Below are 19,084 nucleotides of genomic sequence, written 5' to 3'. Positions count from 1 at the left end.
CAGAAAACTTGCAGAGTCCATTAGCATTAAACTTTAATCACAAAGTGTGGTAGTGATATCTGGTATTACTAAAACTTCATTAGCACATTGCTTAGATTTGTAGATTCATGCCTACTAAGTCCCAAAGGGACCACTGTGATCATCTAGTCTGAGCTCGTGTACAACACAGGTGATAGCACTTCCCCAAATTAATCCCTCTTTGAACTGGAGCATATCATTAGAAAAAACATCCGATCTTGATTTAAAAATTGCCAGTGATAGAGAATCAACCATAGCCCTTAGAAAGTTGTTCTAATGGTTAATTATTTTCACTGTTAACAATGTGCACCTTATTTCCAGTCTGAATTTGTCTAGCTTCATCTTCCAGTCACTTGATCTTATCATACCTTTGCCTGGGGTTAATGTTAGGGTAACAGGACTACAGTTACTCTGGTCATCCCATTTACCCCTTGTAAGTATTGGCACAACATTAGTTTCTTCCCATCATCTGGAACTTCCCCAGAGTTCCAAGACTTCTTGAAAATAAACATTACTGGTTGAGAGAGCTCCCAGCCAGCTCTTTCACAGCTCTTGGATGCAAGTTACCCAGACTTTCTAAGTTTTAAAATGTCTAGTTTTATTAGCTGCTGTTTAACATCCCTTCTGAGTTCCTGGTGGAATGAAAAGTTCATTATGCAGTATTTCTTAAAGGATTAAAATTAAATTGCAGTTCTCAAAGAAATTAATAAAGTATATTTTGTGATGTTTTATCCTGATCTTTTATTATATTTGTTCACTATTTGTGAATTCACAAAATTCAGTAATTCACTATGGGACTCCCAATAATTGGTGTGAATTAGCGAGATTCTACTGATGCAAATTAATTGTGTAGTATTTTGAGAGTATTATTCATGAGTGTGATTAGTTGTTGTTTGTATTTCACTCTGGAGATTTACAGCATTACAACTAGAGACTCTTTAAATGTGTTTGTCTTTGCTGCAGTACCCTCAGCAAAACCAGTGCATCACAATGAAGAAATCAGTCCTCTTTTCCACATCTGCTGAGACAAAGCAACTCTTTTAAGAGACTCCACTGTCATATAAGAGTGAATTGTTGCTATTATTTGTTATTTAGAAGACTCTGGAGAGTGCCCTGAGTTTCCAACCATTGGGAAACCAGCCCATTCAAGTCAAGTATTTGTCATTGAATCCTGGCATTATACCAACCTGCTGTAGGATAGAGTCTATTATAAGCAATATTTTAGCCATTCATATAGTCCAGGTAGCAGATTTTGAGTGGTTGGAGGACAAGTCCATGAACCAGTGGACAGACTCTGAGACATGGACTTCAAGCTGTTGGATCAGGTGCTGTCAGTATGCATATTCACCAGCAATGCAATGCCAGTGATGAGCCCGAGAGAGATTCAAATTCTATGTACCTTACTGAGATGAAAATCCTAAGGGAAGTAAAAGGATTTTTACCTGATATGGAACTGTTTAGTCGAGGAAAGAAGACAAGGCCATGCTGTGAAGAACACAAGCCAGAATGACGCAGCAGGAGAAGATAGCTGATCCTTGCTGAAAACTGGGCCTTGTTGTTTGATGGCAGGCACTTGTTTTCCATATCCCCACTAAGTAAGAAGTTTGTCGTTAGAGTCGGCTACACCGTATTCTGTCAGAACACAGGGCATTTATTAGTACCAATGCCAATTTGCAAAGACACAGTTCCTGTTTTGATTAATCAGAGGTGTAGACAAGTTCTTGAACACGTGTATAATTCTTTCTCAAGACCCAATTACTTGAGGCATTTTTTTATCTACCGGTGTTTTACGTCAGCGCATAGTCTTTAAGAATCAAGATCACATCCATTACAACCAAAAGGCTGAGCAAATCTTAGAGGTCTGTTGGACTGAAGAGACTGATGAGTTAATAGGTACATCAGATGGCAAGACAAATAGATAAATACAGAGAAGATCTTAGAAGAGCACTTCTTACGCATAGAAATAACAGGCTTTGGAATTTTATAGATTAGTTGTTTACAGTTCTTACAAATGGTTGTAGTTCTGCTCAGACTGGTGTTCTGGCCCAAACAGAGAGATACTAAGAAGGTGGTCATTTCGCTATGTTAAGATCAGTTAGAAGGATGGCTCCAGAGCTGCTTGTAATGACCTATCCCTATTTTGGATCACCATTTATACTGACTACGCACACCAAAAGGGTTGTATGCTGTACGCATTTAGAAACAGAACAGGCTTGAAAGGTGACTGTATATATTAGGTGAACATTGCAAAATGCTGAAAAGACATGTGATTATTCATATTCAAACAAGGGCTTTCTTACTTTTAGAATGTAGATAATGAGTAAATGTAAAGGAAAATTCTACTGTGGTATATAAAATGATATACTAGTGACTATAAATAATTAAGAATAATAGTAAATCACTTTCAAAAACATTTGTCTTCAAATATTTTTAAAAGTCAGTCACAATTAAATGTTCTGTATGTCTCTGCCACTTACTATGCTTCCCTGAAAAATTAAGAATGTACAATATCTATAGCATTGTAATTGCCACTGGTTTGAGTAGTGATTTTACTGCCCAATGACACAGTATGCTGTGATTGGCACACAAAGTACAACCTTTAACAGACATACATTTGTGCTCATGAGAAGCAGTTTCTCTGTTAGGAGGTATGTGCAGTTTCTAGTGGTTAGATTTATCTTCAACTCTCTATCAGTCACAGGACTGATGGCTCCATGAAACTCAGGCTGCATTTTCACCATGTATGGTGTTTGCCCCCATAACTACTAGAACATCTGTGAGATGCGAATGGCATCTCTAATTAGTTGTATTCTGACATAGAGAATTTTAGACGTCTTTCATAGCCTGCCTTTTCTTCTACTAATGATCAGAGGTCAGAAGCAGAAAGCCTTTCTGTAGGATCTATCCTTGTGACTTAGGAGAAACCAGCCCTTAAGAGGTGACATACAAATAAACCTATCCCTTAACGCAGAAATGACTTGATGGTCCAGAGACAATACTCTTAGAGTAACTGTAACTGTTGAAGAGAAGTGAAGAACTATAATGGATCACAACCCCACATCTTAGCAGAGACAAAGTATGACTTCACTGTCACTGTCAATGTAGTAAATATAATGGAAGTTGCTCAATAAAATTACTGCTTGAAAATGGAGAGGAGGACGCAAGAGATGCTAAGGATAATTTTTAGTGGAAGAGAAGTTTAAATTGCACATATGTGATTGCCTTTTGAACTACAGCATTCCCAAAAAGACTAGGGGCTAGATCCATATGTGGCGTAAACTTGTTTAGCTCAATGAACTGTAATGGAGATGTCAGTTTACACAGCTGAGAGAACAATTTTGACAGAAAAAGGAAAAGAGTATGACTCTTCAAAGAAAACAGTCATCTTTTTGACTGGTTTGATTGCACTTACTAATTGCTCATTTTCCAAACAGATCATTTGGAGCTGTCCTAAATTCGTATACCACAAAAATTGAGATCTGGAAGTTGTTGAATGGTTTGAATCATTCAGTTCTGCATAGATAATTTACTCCAGTGTCTTTCTGGGCAAGTGTGATAATGTGATTAATTAAACTTCAAGGATTGTAAAATAATTGAGGAACATTTTAGGAAACTCTCTGAAGGATATTAGGTCTAAATTATTTTGATGAATTACTGCTAAAGCACTCCATCTGTATAATGTATCGATCTTCTTGAATGCTCTGCTTACAATGAATTTTAATTTGTGTGCAATGCTAGAGTTGTTGTTTGGGGATTTTTTCTCAACTTAAAATTTAATTAAAACATTGTTGATAGATTGATATAAATTGTTTGGCTACATACACTGAGTTTACTTTCTGGAATTATTTTTGTTATTAAGATGGTATCCCCATAACTTTGCATTGAGCATCATAGGCTGAGTTGTACAAATTAAATTATATACAAATTTCCTGCCAGCTTTGAAACAGTGTATGTGCTAGCAGGTAAAAGAAAGTCTCTTCCTTATATCTTCAGGAAGGAAAAGAGGAAACAAAGAAGGTGGGCCCCTGCAGTATTACTCTTTAAAAAAAATTGGATACTACTTTGCCTCATAACAGTGTCCTCTGTTTATCTAATTTTCCATCATTGCACTAACCCACAAATTCTACTGAGTTGCAAGTAATCCTATGAAGATAGCACCTGTGCATGAATGCTGGCCATAGATGCAAGTTGACAGCAATAGGTAGCTATTGCCTGATGTACCTGAACTTCTCCAAACTAGTTTAGCACAATCTCTGGTTATTGGTATTAAAATGGCTACCCTTTAAAATCAGGCTTTACATCCATAAAACTTCTTCCCTCTTCCTACAGTTTTAGTTTGGGTACAGTTATATTTCTTTTATCGTCTGGTGATATGGTCCATATGGTATGTTGCCAGCTGTTGAGGTTGGTTTACAGCACAGATAAGTTGACCAAAAGAATACATTGCTTTGCAGTGGTTTTTCTCCTGCTTGAGAAATTATTGCAATCTTATTTCTCCAAAATCCAAATCATGCAGTTGCAGAATCCTGAAACCAGATTAGGAAGGCTGAAAATTGAATAAAGAAGTAGCAGATTAATAACACGTATAGAAAATAATTAAAAAAGAAAGAAAGCTGACTTGCTAGAAACATAGGATAGAGTTAAAACAGCGTTAATCAGAGAAGATCTTCCTTGCAGAGTAATTTACTGAATGCTGATCAACTGTTTTTGGTGATTTTTCCATCTGTAAATATTTTGGGATTCCAAACCACAAGACTCAAGTAGCTTGAAAATTTCCAGTGTGTTGTAATGTTTAACGCAAAGCCAGGATAAAGCATTGTGCACTGTTCATTTTTCCTTATTTATTACTAAAAGTAATAAGGTCTTAGTAATGAGACCCCCACACACTGCATACATTGTTATATTTTTATGGGGAAGTGAGGTGAGAATACTGGCTTTGTGCATGGACTAGAGGGTATAAAATAGCAGGGTTCTACTATTACAGGGATTCTGTGGGTAGGATTTCTGAAGATCTATCTTTTCAATAGCACCCCTAGAGGAAGAAGATAAATGGGAGCACTATTCAGTCTGCACTGACAGTCTGCTCTTTCCATCTACCTGTGGAATCCTCAGAGCCTTTGTAGATCTCTACATCAAGAAAAGTCATTTTAATTCACCAGTTCCAATTACATATGGTTGCTTAATTATAATTGACTATAAAGAAAAAGATTACACCCTACATGGAAAAAAATAAATTATAAACTTGGCTTTAAAGTAATTCTGTTTGTCGAAATTGTGCCACTAAGCAATTGTGCTTGTATTCTGTTAAAAAAACTCAACCCTGAAGTGTTCAACAGTATATAACTTATTTTAGGCATTGCAAAACTATTATAATATAAGGGAGTGAGACCATTTTAAGCCAATCACTTCACGATGGTACAGTACGGAGACATGCCATCAGGATATACAAATTATTGCAGTACTGAATTTCAAGAACTCTAGTGTGTTTTGTAGCTCAGTGTAGCAGATCAAGTGAATATATTAAACATTCTCCAGAGTTCTATCTTTACCAGTTTAAAACTATTCAGAACTCTCCATGCACGCAATGTTTGTTTCTTTTATCTAGAGTGAAGGGCAGAGCTTATCCTGTTGCTGTGAAATGTAGAATCTTCATCATTTCCGAGTGTCAGGGCCAGATAGTATTGAAAAATATTATGTGTGTATGAGCTGACACTGTTAAAATGTATCACTGTCTGGGAAGGTGGAAGGCTTGGTTTTACCCAAGTTTCTAGGTAAATTCCAAGCACAAATAGATTAAAAAGCACCATTAAAAGCAACTCTGGCAACAAAATGACAGCATTTCATCAATGCCTAATTATGGACTTTAAATCCATGGATTATTAACATTATAGACTACTTTGGCTCTTTCTTACATGACACTGGGAGTTTAGGGATTTAAACATAACATGCTTATAGTTTGATAAGAAATATACTCCATATGCAGAGAAAACCGGAATGAGGAAATCATTAATCCTGAAAATGTACGGAGAACAAACTGAGGGTCAGGTTCAGCAAAAGCACCTAAGTAGTAATTTTGTTTCATTGAAGTCAGTGGGACTTAAGTATGTGCATAAATGCTTTGCTGAATCAGCACCTGAAGGACACAAGCAGTCTTTTCAGGCCATATTAGCTCTGATTCTAAAAGCCAAATTTTGCCTTCTTTTCATATGGATACCAGAAAACCTGAAGTACATTGCCAATGATTACCCATAGCCCTGGCTAACCTGAAAAATCCTGGAGAATCTGCTCTGCAACAAGAGTCATGGAGGGGCATGAAGGAGCTTGGCCAGTGAGCCAGGGAGCAATCGACATATTCACATGCTTCCCCAACATAGTCCCGACTCCTGTGCACAGCAAAAATGTAGTCATAATCCTAGAAGGAAACAAATTCATGAGAGGAGCTTTCTCCAAACTGTTTACAACCAGATTGTAATTGTACCAACTGAGCTCAGAGGTTACATCATTTCCCCCATAACTAGAATGCCCTACTGCCACATGCTAAGAATATTTAAGCATTTGTCTAGACTAGAGTTTATGGCCCTGTTTAAACGTGAGTTAGCTGATTGCCAGTCAGCTCAAATTCACCAACACGACTGTCAATCTCAGCCTAGACACTTCGCAAACATTTGGACACAAATGTATGTGATTTACCCTAGTGTGGAGTTAGGGTCTAGTTCAGAGGCTTATTCAAAATGTTCAGATCTTGGGAGTCTGCAAAACGTACCTGGAACTGTCATGAGAACCAGTGTTCTTGCTGCGTTTTAGTATCATACACTTCAACCTATCATGAAATGAAGATGTGGGTGAAATTTTATTTTTAAACTTCAAATACAGATTTATCAAGCATTCCAGGGAGTTTCAGAAAGCCTTGGTTTGGGTTCCGTTCTAGGAATGGTCTACTGCAAGGCCGTTTGTGAAAAAAGGCATATTTTTAACCATTTTGCCCATTCCTAGAAATAATGGTCAGATTTGACTCCGTTTTTTTTCATTTTTCCTGTTGAAATGGCACCTTTTCCATCCCTCCAGGCTTCAGTTTTATGAGGACATTACTGCTGCCTTGAGAAGGAAAAACGTTGTTGATCAGAGAGGCTGTGTTTCTCTATGATTAATCAGAGCCAAGCACACTGTTGGCATTCAATAAATAATAACAATAAAATACCTGCATGGTAGTGGAGGAGCCATTTAAAATGCAAGTGGAGAGAGATTTATATCAGTTCTCTAATATCCTACCCCAGCAAATTATCCTTGCTTTGTGGTGCATGAACAATGGGCTAAATTTTGCAGTCCCATTTAATCCTTATGCAGGCAATGGAATTCAGAGACTGATGATGAGAAGGATTTTGAGACAGGGAAACACTCTGACATGATCAGAGATTGGTTCTACTCTTTTTAGAGAGCATAAGAAAAAAACTAATGAATATTACAGAAAAGTAGATCAAGATCTTCTATTTACCCTTTCTCATAATACACAAGAAAGAGAGAGCCAATGAAATGTAGAGGTAGCAAATTCAAAACTGACAAAAGGAGATAGTGTTTTACATAATTCTCAGTTAACCCGTTTAACTCATTGCATCAAGATATTAATAAAGCCAAGAGCTTAGCAAAATTCACAGATGTATTAGATATTTGTAGGGAGACCAAGAATATCCTAAGTCATTATATTAATCTTTTTTTAATTTTGGAAGGAATAGAAACCTTCATGCTTGATGGCATAATTCAACCTCTAATTACTGGGGGCCAGGAGGAAACTTTTCCTGTGGGCAGGTTACCCGATAACTGCCTACTGCAAAGTTTCTTGCACCTTCCTCTTAGTAATTGGTACTTCTATTCTGTTCTATTCTATATAGGTTTTTATACTGTGCTCATAACCATAATATCTGAGTGCCTTCCAGTAGTGCATTCAGCAATGTGACCACATGTCTGGCACGTGTTGTTCTCTCCTTCTCTCCCCAAAAGGTGAAACGTGTGCAAAGGAGAGTCTTGTGGTAGGGTATTATTAATAGTAGTATTATTTATAAATATGCCTGTTGCTATGTGTTTATATTAGACAAAGCAAGGCCAGAAAATGTGTCCTGCACTTGGCCATTCTCAGTGCCAGAACTACATAGACCACTGGTCTGATCCATGATGGCAATTCCTAGATTCCTCTTGGCTTCCCAATGCTTCAATTATTGCTAGTCTTCAATGGGAGTTTTATCTGAGAGAGGACTGCAGAATTAGGCCATTGTTTTCTTACACCTGAACATCCTACTTAGTTTTTTCTATCTACTATCATGATGTAACACACACATCAACAGCTCACACTATATTGTCATATTTTCTTTCAGCCTGCAAGCAAACTCTTCTCTCCATAATACTCTGCTGATCACCCATATAAAGTACAGATCACCTCTAAATTCCCTCTCTAGGGTCAATGGGAATTTTGTAAATGGAGCGAGTGCAGAAATGATCTGCACGATGGATTACTTTTGAAATTTCCTACTATTGATAGAATTGTATGGTGCATATCATTGTGTATAAAACACTTCTACCGCTGGATGCAGCTCACCCTTGTGCAGAAAACCAGCAGAAAACCTATATGCCCCATTTATGTCCACAAAATATAGCTTAAGTGGTACATGGCTCTTGTACTGGCCCTCTGCACAGGAGCAAATCTCTCCTACCCTTTTTGCTGAAGAGAGTCATCGTGATGTTCTATAGTTCAGGTGCTTGCATAAAAAAGAAGAAATCATCTTGTACACAAGTAGTTAAGTTAAACTTGGCTTGGCCTCACTCCATATGATTGTATTTAAAGTGCAAAATAATTTTTGCATAGAACTTGTTAATGGTAACTGAAAAAATATATTTGAAGGGGTTTTTGTTTTGTGCTTTGCTTTCAGATTTAATATTTTTTTTAAAAACCTTTGCATTTAACAACTAGGAAGAAAAACAAAATCTTTTTATAGTATTTCCAAATAAAGACAACACTGAGGCAAAATCAGGCCCCACATTCCCTGCCCTCCATTGGCACAGAAAACCCTATATCCTACAGAAGCTCCATGCAAGCAAGCATGCAGGCTCTACAGAGGCCAAGCAGAGAGACTCACAGCCTTTATGTGATCTTTGATGCTTTTCCTCCACTGTAACATGAAGAGGACTTTAGGGAGTAGGTTAGGGAGAGATCGGTTCAGGGGGTTCATAATGACATGAATACAATGGCAAAAATTAGTGTTGCATAAGCAACCATGGAGCAGATCCCTTCTTTCAGGTCTTTGAAGCAACCCTTGATCATATCAAGTCTCCTTTCACAGGTGTCATTGGGTCTCAAAAAGACTATAATCATTGGGATCCCCCAGCAGACTTTCCAAGATCCAGCATCCTGATTATCACATTTATAATGGGACCTGGGAGACAGAAAATTATCCTGTTTTCTTTATCTGGGCTACAAGTGTCCCAGCCTAGGTTTCTCACTATGACATCACCAATCAGGATTACTTATCTCTTTTCTTCTGGTGGCTACTTTTCACCATTCAGCTCATAGTCAGTAGTTCGACCTCTAACCTCCCTGGGTTGCTCTTTTTCTTCTCTATATAATCATCTCTGCTACCTTCTGCTTTGCTTCCTTCTGCCTTGTGGAGAGCAGAGTATCTATTTTGGATACCAAGGTTAAATGTGTCTGTATTTCTCTCCTGCTTTTCCTATTCTCTTTCCTCCATGATGTCACATTCCTCCTCCTCTTATTTGCTCCTCTCTCTTCTGTATGGTTCAGACTTTCTTTCTTTCTTTCTTTCTTTCTTTCTTTCTTTCTTTCTTGTTGTTCTCTTTGAGTTAAGGTTCCTGTGCAGCTGGAAGTACCTGTGTGATCCAGTTTGACTCCCTTTTATATCTTTCAGTGATTTCATCCGCTGTTCAAGCCCCTCCACTTTTTCCTCCACTGTAGGAATCAACTTGCAATTCAGATGTATGTATCCTGCATGGTCTTCATTCATAATTGGGAGCACTGCACATACAGCACAATGGGTTACTTTGGAGTCTTTGGTAGCAGTTTTTTACAGCATTGTTGCTTCTTCCTTTAGGATGGTGCCTCACTTGTTAGAACCTTTAAATAACACAAGATTTTGCTACACTGAGAACATCCCACATGGCAGTCTCCAGCTCACAGCTACACTAACTTTTTGGCTGATCTATATTAATTCCTTCCTTTGCCACTCACTATGGCATGGTTTCCTTACCCAGCATTCACTGTAACTGTCAAAGTACTGCTCCCTTTTTGCTTGCCCTCAGATTGTTGCTGTCTTACTGCGTTGCTGTCTTTGGATTAGTCTTTTCTACTTTCCCTCCGGTTAATAAATTGTCCACAAATTAGCTATCTGGTTATGTTAGTGATAATGTCATGTTAACGAGCATGTTAACTAACTGGCATCAAACCAAACAGATTTGCTTTAAAGAATTTTGCTAAACATGAGTGATGCAGACCACGGCATCTGACAGTGGAATATCACAAACAACTATTTAAAGAGAGGGGACCCAATTTTCAGTATGAGTATCTCTGTAGGTTTTCCAAATCCCAAATTCAGGCATTTAAATAGCTACTTGAACCCATACAACTAGAACTTGAGCAACTAGGGTGAAATTCACCACTGTGCAGAGAGCCAGCATAAGACCTTTGCATTAAGTCCCACTGTAGTTCTGTTTTGAGGACGTAAGTGGTGAACAGGCCTTGCACTAGTCTCCTGCATAGGAAGGAATTAGACCCTTGAGTACCACTTGCTCACCCAGGTGTGGGCTATGGACATTCACTCATAGTGTTAAATTGTGCTCAAGGTGTATCCAAACAGGGGTCAGTGTTCAGGCTTCACAAATGGAGAGAATGAGTTAGATGCTGCAGAGATGCAGAGCTCAGTGGTTTAGGGAGGGGTATTAAGCTAGGAATGAGAACTCAGGCCTTGTCCTTTGTGACCCAGGAGCAACTAGTTAACTTCTCTTTGCTCTTTAATTTCAAATTCTCTTTCCCTTAATCTTCCATTCGGTCTGTGCATCTGATTGACCTGGTACAAGTGAAACACTAGAGAGAAAAGGCTGGTTTGGTTTTAACTCTGCAGAATAACTCCGCTCCTGCTAGAGCAAAGAAAGTGCTTGAGCTCACCTCCTGTGCACTGCTGCTTGTGTTGAGCACGGGCCTGGGGGCCTTATGCAGCTTCTCCAGCACCCCTCCGGCAGGCTGGTGCAATAGCCACCATTGCAATAGCAGGCTTCCCGCACGTGGCACTCTGCACAGCAGCTGTAGCACAGGGTGGCAGCCGAGCACACAAATCACTTCTTTCTGTTTGCTCCTGTTGTTGTCATGATTTGTTAGGTACAAAGGCAGGAGGCTGGCCCAGCACAAGTCGGAAATAGAGTGTTTCACCCCAAAAGGGAGTATGGGAAATGGTGGGAGAGCTACAATGAGCAGGTAAGCATACAGTGGAGTGGCCTGGGGGCCGTGTGATATGTCTGTGAGCAAGAGGAGCACCTCTGGGACAGTGCTGGCCCAGATCCTCTATCTGTAATGACTATGCATCCCATATAGTATGTCCAAAAGAAAAAAACTTGGCCACCCCTGGTTTACATGTTATGTTTGAGCTGCAAAAATGCACCATGCTCATTTCGGTAATCGGAACCACTTGTCATTCATGATGTTGTCATAATATGGGGCTCTTGTCAAGAGAAACTTTTGACCCCTGGCCAGCCCATTAGAAGGTAACAATAAGCAATGGTAATACAGAGTCTAGCTGTCAAGTAAGCAAATTCTGAGTTCTATCTAAATGTGGGTCATACTTTATATAAAGGGTTACCTTAATAAATAGCTTCTAAAGGATTAATGAAGAGAGCTAGTTGGGAAAAAATCGATGGAACAGTTTACTGTCAGAATTGAAATGTTTCATGGGAATGTATTGATGACAACAAATTTTTTGACGGAAAAGCTTCACAATTATTCAAAACCAAAATGGAGCATAACTTAGTTGTTTAGTTTCATTTCAATGTTGTTTTGTTTAATTCTGACTATTTTGCTTCATTTAGGTTTTCGCATTTCAGTACATTTCATTTTGACTTTTATATTAAATTTTACTATTATATTTCTATAATATGTTTAATATTATAAGTATATTCACTGCGAGTAATATTTTATAAGATATTATAATGTTTTGATATTAGTGAAATGAAACGTTTCAATTATTTTTTCCCCCTATATTTCCCAATCAAAATGTTTCAAGATTTTTAATTTTCATCCCAAGTTGGGACAAAAGCAAATACTGAAATGTTGGAATTTCCCATGGGATGGAAATTCCATTTTCCGACCACCTCTATTAACATATGATTAATATGATCAATGTGTTACAGGCGAGTGCCATGTGTCATACATGGTTATAAGCATATCGGTAGAAGATGATTATAGATGATTATAAGCCATGATAATAAGCAACGTATTGACCTGTTAGATTCTATTGCAGTCTATAACAATTTGATTTACCACTTCTTAAAAGATGTATTTAACCCTTTATAAACAACTTAGAAATGTAACTTTAACGTAATACATAACCAAAGGGGTGAACAAAATGTACCTTTGGCTTTACTGATTTTTGTACCAGAGAACCATCCTGTAATTGCAGGAAGGCATTCCAAGATGCACACAGCATGATGTTCCCCTTGTGCTTAACAACGCTCACTCAAGCGCACAAGGCATGTGATTATAACAATGCACGCTCTGGGGATCCTGGCTGCTTAAATAACGTCAGCACCATTCATTCACATGTGGTTGTTCGAAATTTATCTACACCTGCTGTTTGTTTGTCAACCTGTCTGTGTTCTGCACTCTGTTCTTTGGGGGTATTTTTAACTGCCATTTCCTGCAATTAGATTTGTTTTTTCCAGTTAGAGTCACTGAATAAGAGAGAACTGAAGAGGAAACAAGTGCATGTAAATATAAAACAGTTGTATTTCATTGTACATAGTTTAGTTCCCCTTTTTACAAATACTTTACACATACATATATATAAACTACATGTATAAAACTATATATTATATATATATATATATAAACTCTCCCTATATTTTATATCTTCACAGTGAAGAATCTATGTGCATTCCAGAGTATTATCCATCTGAGCCAAGTAGAGATGAGAAAGAGGTTCCTGTGAAAGATGATGCCCTAATAGTCAGAAAGACTGGAAACTTTATCAGTGTAATACTTCTATAGCAAGACTGTCATTCATAAGACCTACTCAAACAGTTAAGAATATTTGTTGTTTAACAGATATTAGATTTGTATTTTATGGCGGTGTTTTGTTGTCTCCAGCCATAGTAGCCCAAGCTGTGATTCTGTCAGCTCCCAGAAGCTAACTAGAGCTGGAACTGAATAGGATGGGAGACTTCCAAAGAAACTGTAGGTGCTGCAGAAAGCAGTGTAGGTGATGTTCTTCCTTTCCAGTAAGTATCAAGCCCATATTTAGAGGCACAGGGATGCTTGAAGTCTTGAGGAAACATAGCAACAAGGCTTTGATTATTTTTGGATGATTAAAATACCCCATCAGATTTTTTTTCCACGACTGTAGGGGGTACTGACCAAATTATAGTTATGTCTTTTGGGTTTAAATTACACATTACACACGTCGTTTCAATTACAAATTATTCACTTCTAACAACTCTTGTGCAGTATTGCTACCGTATTCCAAACTAGATGTGGGTACAATTCTGAGGTGGATGAATTATCCTTATATTGGCATCCTATAGTAGGGGTTGGGCTTCTTCAAGATGGAAAGCGCTATATAAATGTTAGAATGTTAGCAGTTATTATTTTTGTGTTACTGTATGCAAGTTACGCTATATGTAAGGGGAGTTAATCTGTTCTGAATCACATACAAGCATCTTTCACCTACATCACATAAACATCAGCTATGAAATGGAATGTTTTATGAGGCTGTCAAAAAGTAGGAGTCTCGGTAGCATTGCTATGATTTAGAATTTAAATTACTGTCTTAATTAAATGAAACAAATAAGAAGCTGATTAATAATTCACAAGTGATTTTTCCAATGATGACATAAATGTCTCTGCAATAATATATCAGTCAAGCCATACACCCTAAATTACTTCCATGCTAGATACTCTGTGCAGACGAGAAATAATCAGACTGGAAAAATTCAAGACGAGTCTAGAGACTGAAAACAAAATCCAGATAGTGCTAAATCTTTCTCCCTGTTCTGCATGATGTGTGTGTGTGTGTGATTCTCATTGTAGAGAGATGAAATGGACTTTCTCCACTTTTACTCCAAAAGATATTATAAGTGGTGTAATGTAAGGCCCATTAAAATCAAAGGAGAGACGGCCACCAATTTCCATGGGCTTTTTATCAGGCCTCAGCTAAGCAGGGATGAAGAACTGTAAAGAATACCTAGCTACTGTAGGAAGTGGAGCTGATGGTTCGATAGGTGGAACTCTTCTCTCTCTGAATCATACTGACTCGAGGTGATAGAGCATTGTGATGCTGTAAGTGCCATATTTCAGACAGAAAATAAAACACAGGTCCTGACCACTTGTGTTAATGAGCAGCCTCAGGGTGGCCTCTGTAAGTGAAGAAAAATGTTAACTCTGGGGTCCTGACCAATTTCCAGCTTGGGTAATTATATTAGTCCTACTAGAAATCACCCAGTAGTTTCAGTTAGATACCATATCCTTCACTTCCTGTCCTAAACAGCTATGTATTGTTAAAACAGCTGCTGTGATTTGCCTCTGTGGTTTGTATATCTATTTATAATTTGCTTTGGGTTCCTTTGGAATGAAAATTGCTCTGTCAATGTTGGCTGAGATTTTCAAATCTGTTAAGTTATTTGGATACCCACTTTCCATTAAAATTAGCAGGAACTGGGTGTCCAAATCCCCCAGGCAGATATAAAAATCTCAGCCATCAGTTCTTATAGGAGGGACCCTAGAAGTGTGCAGAAGACTGTACAAGCTTGCCAGCATAGCAAAGAGTCTGACACTTCTGGGGGTACCCAGCATTGTGAGGCATCTTACTACCACCTGCCCTGAGGGTGAGGGAACCTTATCTGTGGCTGCTGTGGTTGGTTCCCCAACTCCACCAGCCTTTGGCAACACAAGCACTGCCTTCCAGGCCTCCACAGGCCCTGCATTCTCTGTACAGGTCAGTGATAGGTCCTCTCCAACCATCCCTCCGGAACAGCCAGGTCCTGTTCCTCTGCACACTCTCAGAATTCACAGATCCGCTACACACCCACCTATCAGTTACACCTCAGTATCACTACTCCGCTCAACTTCATTTATCTAAGAGCTGTTACAGTACATACAAGAAGAGGTTTATTTAACAAGAATAGAGACTTGAGAAGAAGCAAGTAGAAATAATGGTAACAAATAGTTAAATATAAAATAAAATCATAATGTACTTTCTGGAGCCTAAACGGAACTAACCAGATATTTCCCTGGGCTAATGAAGTTTAGCTGACCCAAAGTTTTTACCGTGGTTTTCAACCAGGCAGGCTGTGACCCTTCTTTCATAAGACAGAACACGCTGGCAGTTCGTCTCCTCAGTGAAGGATAATTGGATGTCCCTTTGCAGTCTTAGGTATAGTTCCAGCGATCCATTGTCTTGTAAACAGGGCTTCCTCCTGCTGGTTTATTTCTTTCTGTAACTTCCCCCTCTGTAAAAATTTCACAATCCCTTCCTTAGCATTTTGCTCAGATGGTATATCGGCACCTATTGTGAACCATACGATACTCAATTTACATGTAGCCAGAAAGATAGATAAACATCTCTTGCCTGTTTCTAGCCCCAAGTTGTTGGCCTTGAGAATATATTTTTCCCATATAGATACATAACTCCTTACATGTTATCTGTAAATACATGTTGCAATGATTATGACGACCAGTGTGACCCAGGCTTACAACAGAGACCTTACATGGTGCTCTTTGGTGAATTAGTGTATAGATACCAGACCCAGGGTATCTCTGCTATGGTGTCTCTTCCACGAGGTCCCTGGGTCTTGAGGAATAATATGAACAAAGTTCCTTGTTCAGTGTTAGAGGAAAGCAACTCTTTTTTATTCTTTGCCATCACGTGACAGATCTGCAGTCAAAGTGCAATGGGTGCACAGCTCCCCCAGGAACACAGGCTAGGACAAAATGGATGCTTGCTCTGTGTGATTCAGTGTTTATTTCCAGTCTGATTTGTTTGGTTACCTCTTATCTCTACAAAGCACACAGCATAGGAGTCTTTTAAGCTGTGTGGCTTGATGGATACATCACTAGTGAGCTACTTATGCACAGTGGAATTACAGTGCCACTGGGGGAAATAATGACATGCCTATTTATTCACTTTATTTGCTGTGTTTAATAAAGCTGGTCATTAAAATGCTAAGCAGCCTAGATAGGATGTGTCTTTACACTTGCCACCACTGCTCTCCTGCTGATTGTTCAGAGGCAGCTGGAGCTGTCAATCAGGTTGAGCCTAGGAGTCCTGCCCACTAGTATCTTGCCAGAAATGTCTGCCTTTGCGGAGGTGGATAGATTGCTCCATTCAGACCTCTCCACTACTTCAGCCGTGAAACACATTGTTCTTCCATCCTATTTTCCTTCCGTTGCTTTCCTCTTCCTCTCCTGCTACTCCCCCAATTACTGCTCTCTCCTTCTCCGCAGCTGGGGAAGCTCAGTGGGTGGGCAGCTCCAAATTGCAGCTGTGGCAGGGGACCACCCAGGTTCCAGGTACAGGGGCTCTCTTTTCCCCTCAGCTTCAGGCCCAGCCTGTGTCTTCAGCTCGCAGGTCCCACAGGCTGTTGGAATTTGATGAGGGGGACTCTACAGAACCGCCTCCTCAAAGCAGCACTCAGCAGGCAGCAGCAGCTGAAGAGAACAGGAGGCCTGGCACTGAGACAAAATGCACTCAGTCCAAGACTGATCCCAACAGCAGCTCAGCTGACGCAAAGTAAGATCACCAGCAGTAAAACCAGGCTCATCCACCTGCCAACGAGCACACGCGATTAAGGAGGGCAGGTGAGTAATGCCAGTAGAGGAAGTCAGAGGTGCTCCTCCTCTTTCCTGTGCCCCATGACCTCTCCCTCCTCAGAGGTACTGTTTTGAATATGGCTGTAACACACACAAGCAGGCCTGATCCCTACACTTCAGGGAACCCTGCTCAAAAGTGTGGTTTGAGCCTCGCTAAAAAAAGTAAAGGGAGCCTTAAAAGAGGCATATCAAATGAGCAGTGAAAGGGCTTACCTGCTTACTCCCACTGTACGACTTGTGTGGGTCTTCCTTCAAAAGTGATCCCGAGCATTCCAACGCTTCATTCAATCTAAGGAGGGGGAAAAAACGAATTTCCTCATCTCTTCTTCCCCTGGACTTCCACACTTTGTTGGGAAGACCTTTGCCTCAGAGAAGAGGGACTCCTTGAGTCTGATTCAGAGAAATATAAAGCAGGATGCAGGGCACATTTCTGCCCAACCCTGTATAATAGAGTAATTCAGATCAAGGGTAAAGCTTATAGATAGCAACCCACCAAAGCCATCCACACCGAAACTTCAAAGGAATATAGAAGCATCAGCTTTACAGTGCAAATGGCCAGGCTTCCTTTGGTTGTCCACCAAGTTGAGGGAAATGGATATTGCTGGCAGTGCCGTTTTCTAAGCGATCAAGTGGACAGAAAGGTTGAGATGACATTCTCGAGAAACTATACATTCTCTATAGGCTCACTGAGGCTGTCCTTATAAGCCACTTAGTTCACCCAAGTGTTTGTAGCATTGTGCAAGAAGTTGGATGGTTTGCAGTCTTCGAAGGATAAAGGAACTTGGGCCATTTCAAAAAAATTTCTATCAACCTGAAATTGCCAGTTGCCCAAGTGACCAGTGCCAGGACACACACACAAAGCTCCAGTCAGGGAAAGTCAATTACTAGATAAAGTAGCTAATATTATTCAGCACTTTTTCAGAGAGAATGATTATTTAGAGAGGTCTTCAAAAAGGTGGCGGCAGAGAACTCTGAGAAGGGATGCTTGTTATCAGTTTTCTTTGCATTTGAAGAATCCTTCTTGGCAGAAGGGTGGAGGGGCCTCTGATTAAACAGATAGAGTAAGACAATGCCCTAACTATATTAGTTGCATAAAACAATATGATTATTTCTGTTCAAGTCTGTATGTGGGCACAGTAGGCTAGGAATAGAAATGGCTAAAGTCAGTTTAGGTGCCAACCTTAGCTAATTGAGTTTTCTCCAGAAACAAGACCATCCAGACCTACACTTGCACTAAAATAGCTAAATCAGTTTTAACTGAGACCTTTTCATTTCCATGAAAGTTTGTGTGCAGACCACGACTTTGTCAAGACTTGGATAAGAAATCCAGAATAACACCACTGAAATCGGCAACATAATTTCGGATTTTCAACGGTGTAACTGGGGACTGAATCTGGTCTGTACAGTTTTAGGCAGCATTTAAAAATATAGTTTCATTTTATTCTGCTTTCAAGAAATGTATAGTTTTAAATGTGTAGCTCTCTGTTTTAGGTTGTCTCATAAACATGGAATTCCATGGGTTTTATATATAGTTACATACTGTAGCCAACAGATGTTAGTAAGAAAATAAATGACTTATTTTCAGCTTGCACTGGTGTACACTATATTACCCACTGTTAATAAGAGAGGAAGACAGTATATTCACATAGTACAACTAAGAGCATTTCACCAAATTATTTATATCAAGCTCAAGTAATCCATGGGAATGACAATCTTGCTATAAAGTTAATAGAGAGTTTCCAGTTTATGTGACTTTCAGTATGTTTTCTTCTCGTTTATCCCCTCCGCAAAGCACAGTCACTGCCTTCATGCTTCCTTTGCTAATTCTATAAAGGCATCTGACTAAAGAGCATTACACATTCTTTTAGATATCTAGAAACACAAGGAGCAAAACAATGCAGAATTTTGGTTACATCAACAAAAACAAAGGGCAAAACAATATTTGCTACATTAGTAAAGAGAAAAGGTAGAGGGGAAAACATTCATTTGTGTTGG

The 19,084-nt window shown here is 39.2% G+C and overlaps 1 protein-coding gene across 5 annotated transcripts in view; it reads left to right on the top strand.

Annotated features, from left to right (window-relative positions):
- GRM5 (glutamate metabotropic receptor 5) overlaps positions 1–19,084 on the top strand; it is a 326,806-nt gene that overhangs the window by 297,430 nt on the left and 10,292 nt on the right. For 2 of the 5 annotated variants that reach the window (XM_048841852.2, XM_048841883.2), the window contains one exon: positions 11,393–11,488. The exons of 1 other annotated variant lie outside the window; for it this stretch is intronic. In XM_048841852.2, coding sequence (XP_048697809.2) covers positions 11,393–11,488 — 96 coding nt within the window. Of the gene's footprint in view, positions 1–981; positions 3,825–11,392; positions 11,489–13,143; positions 13,306–19,084 lie in introns of those variants that run through there. 2 more of the 5 variants (XM_048841871.2, XM_048841893.2) reach the window with 2 other exon arrangements.

This window comes from Caretta caretta, chromosome 1, assembly GCF_965140235.1.
Source record: "Caretta caretta isolate rCarCar2 chromosome 1, rCarCar1.hap1, whole genome shotgun sequence".
NCBI lineage: Eukaryota > Metazoa > Chordata > Testudines > Cheloniidae > Caretta > Caretta caretta.
This window is presented reverse-complemented; position numbering and strand designations above follow the sequence as displayed.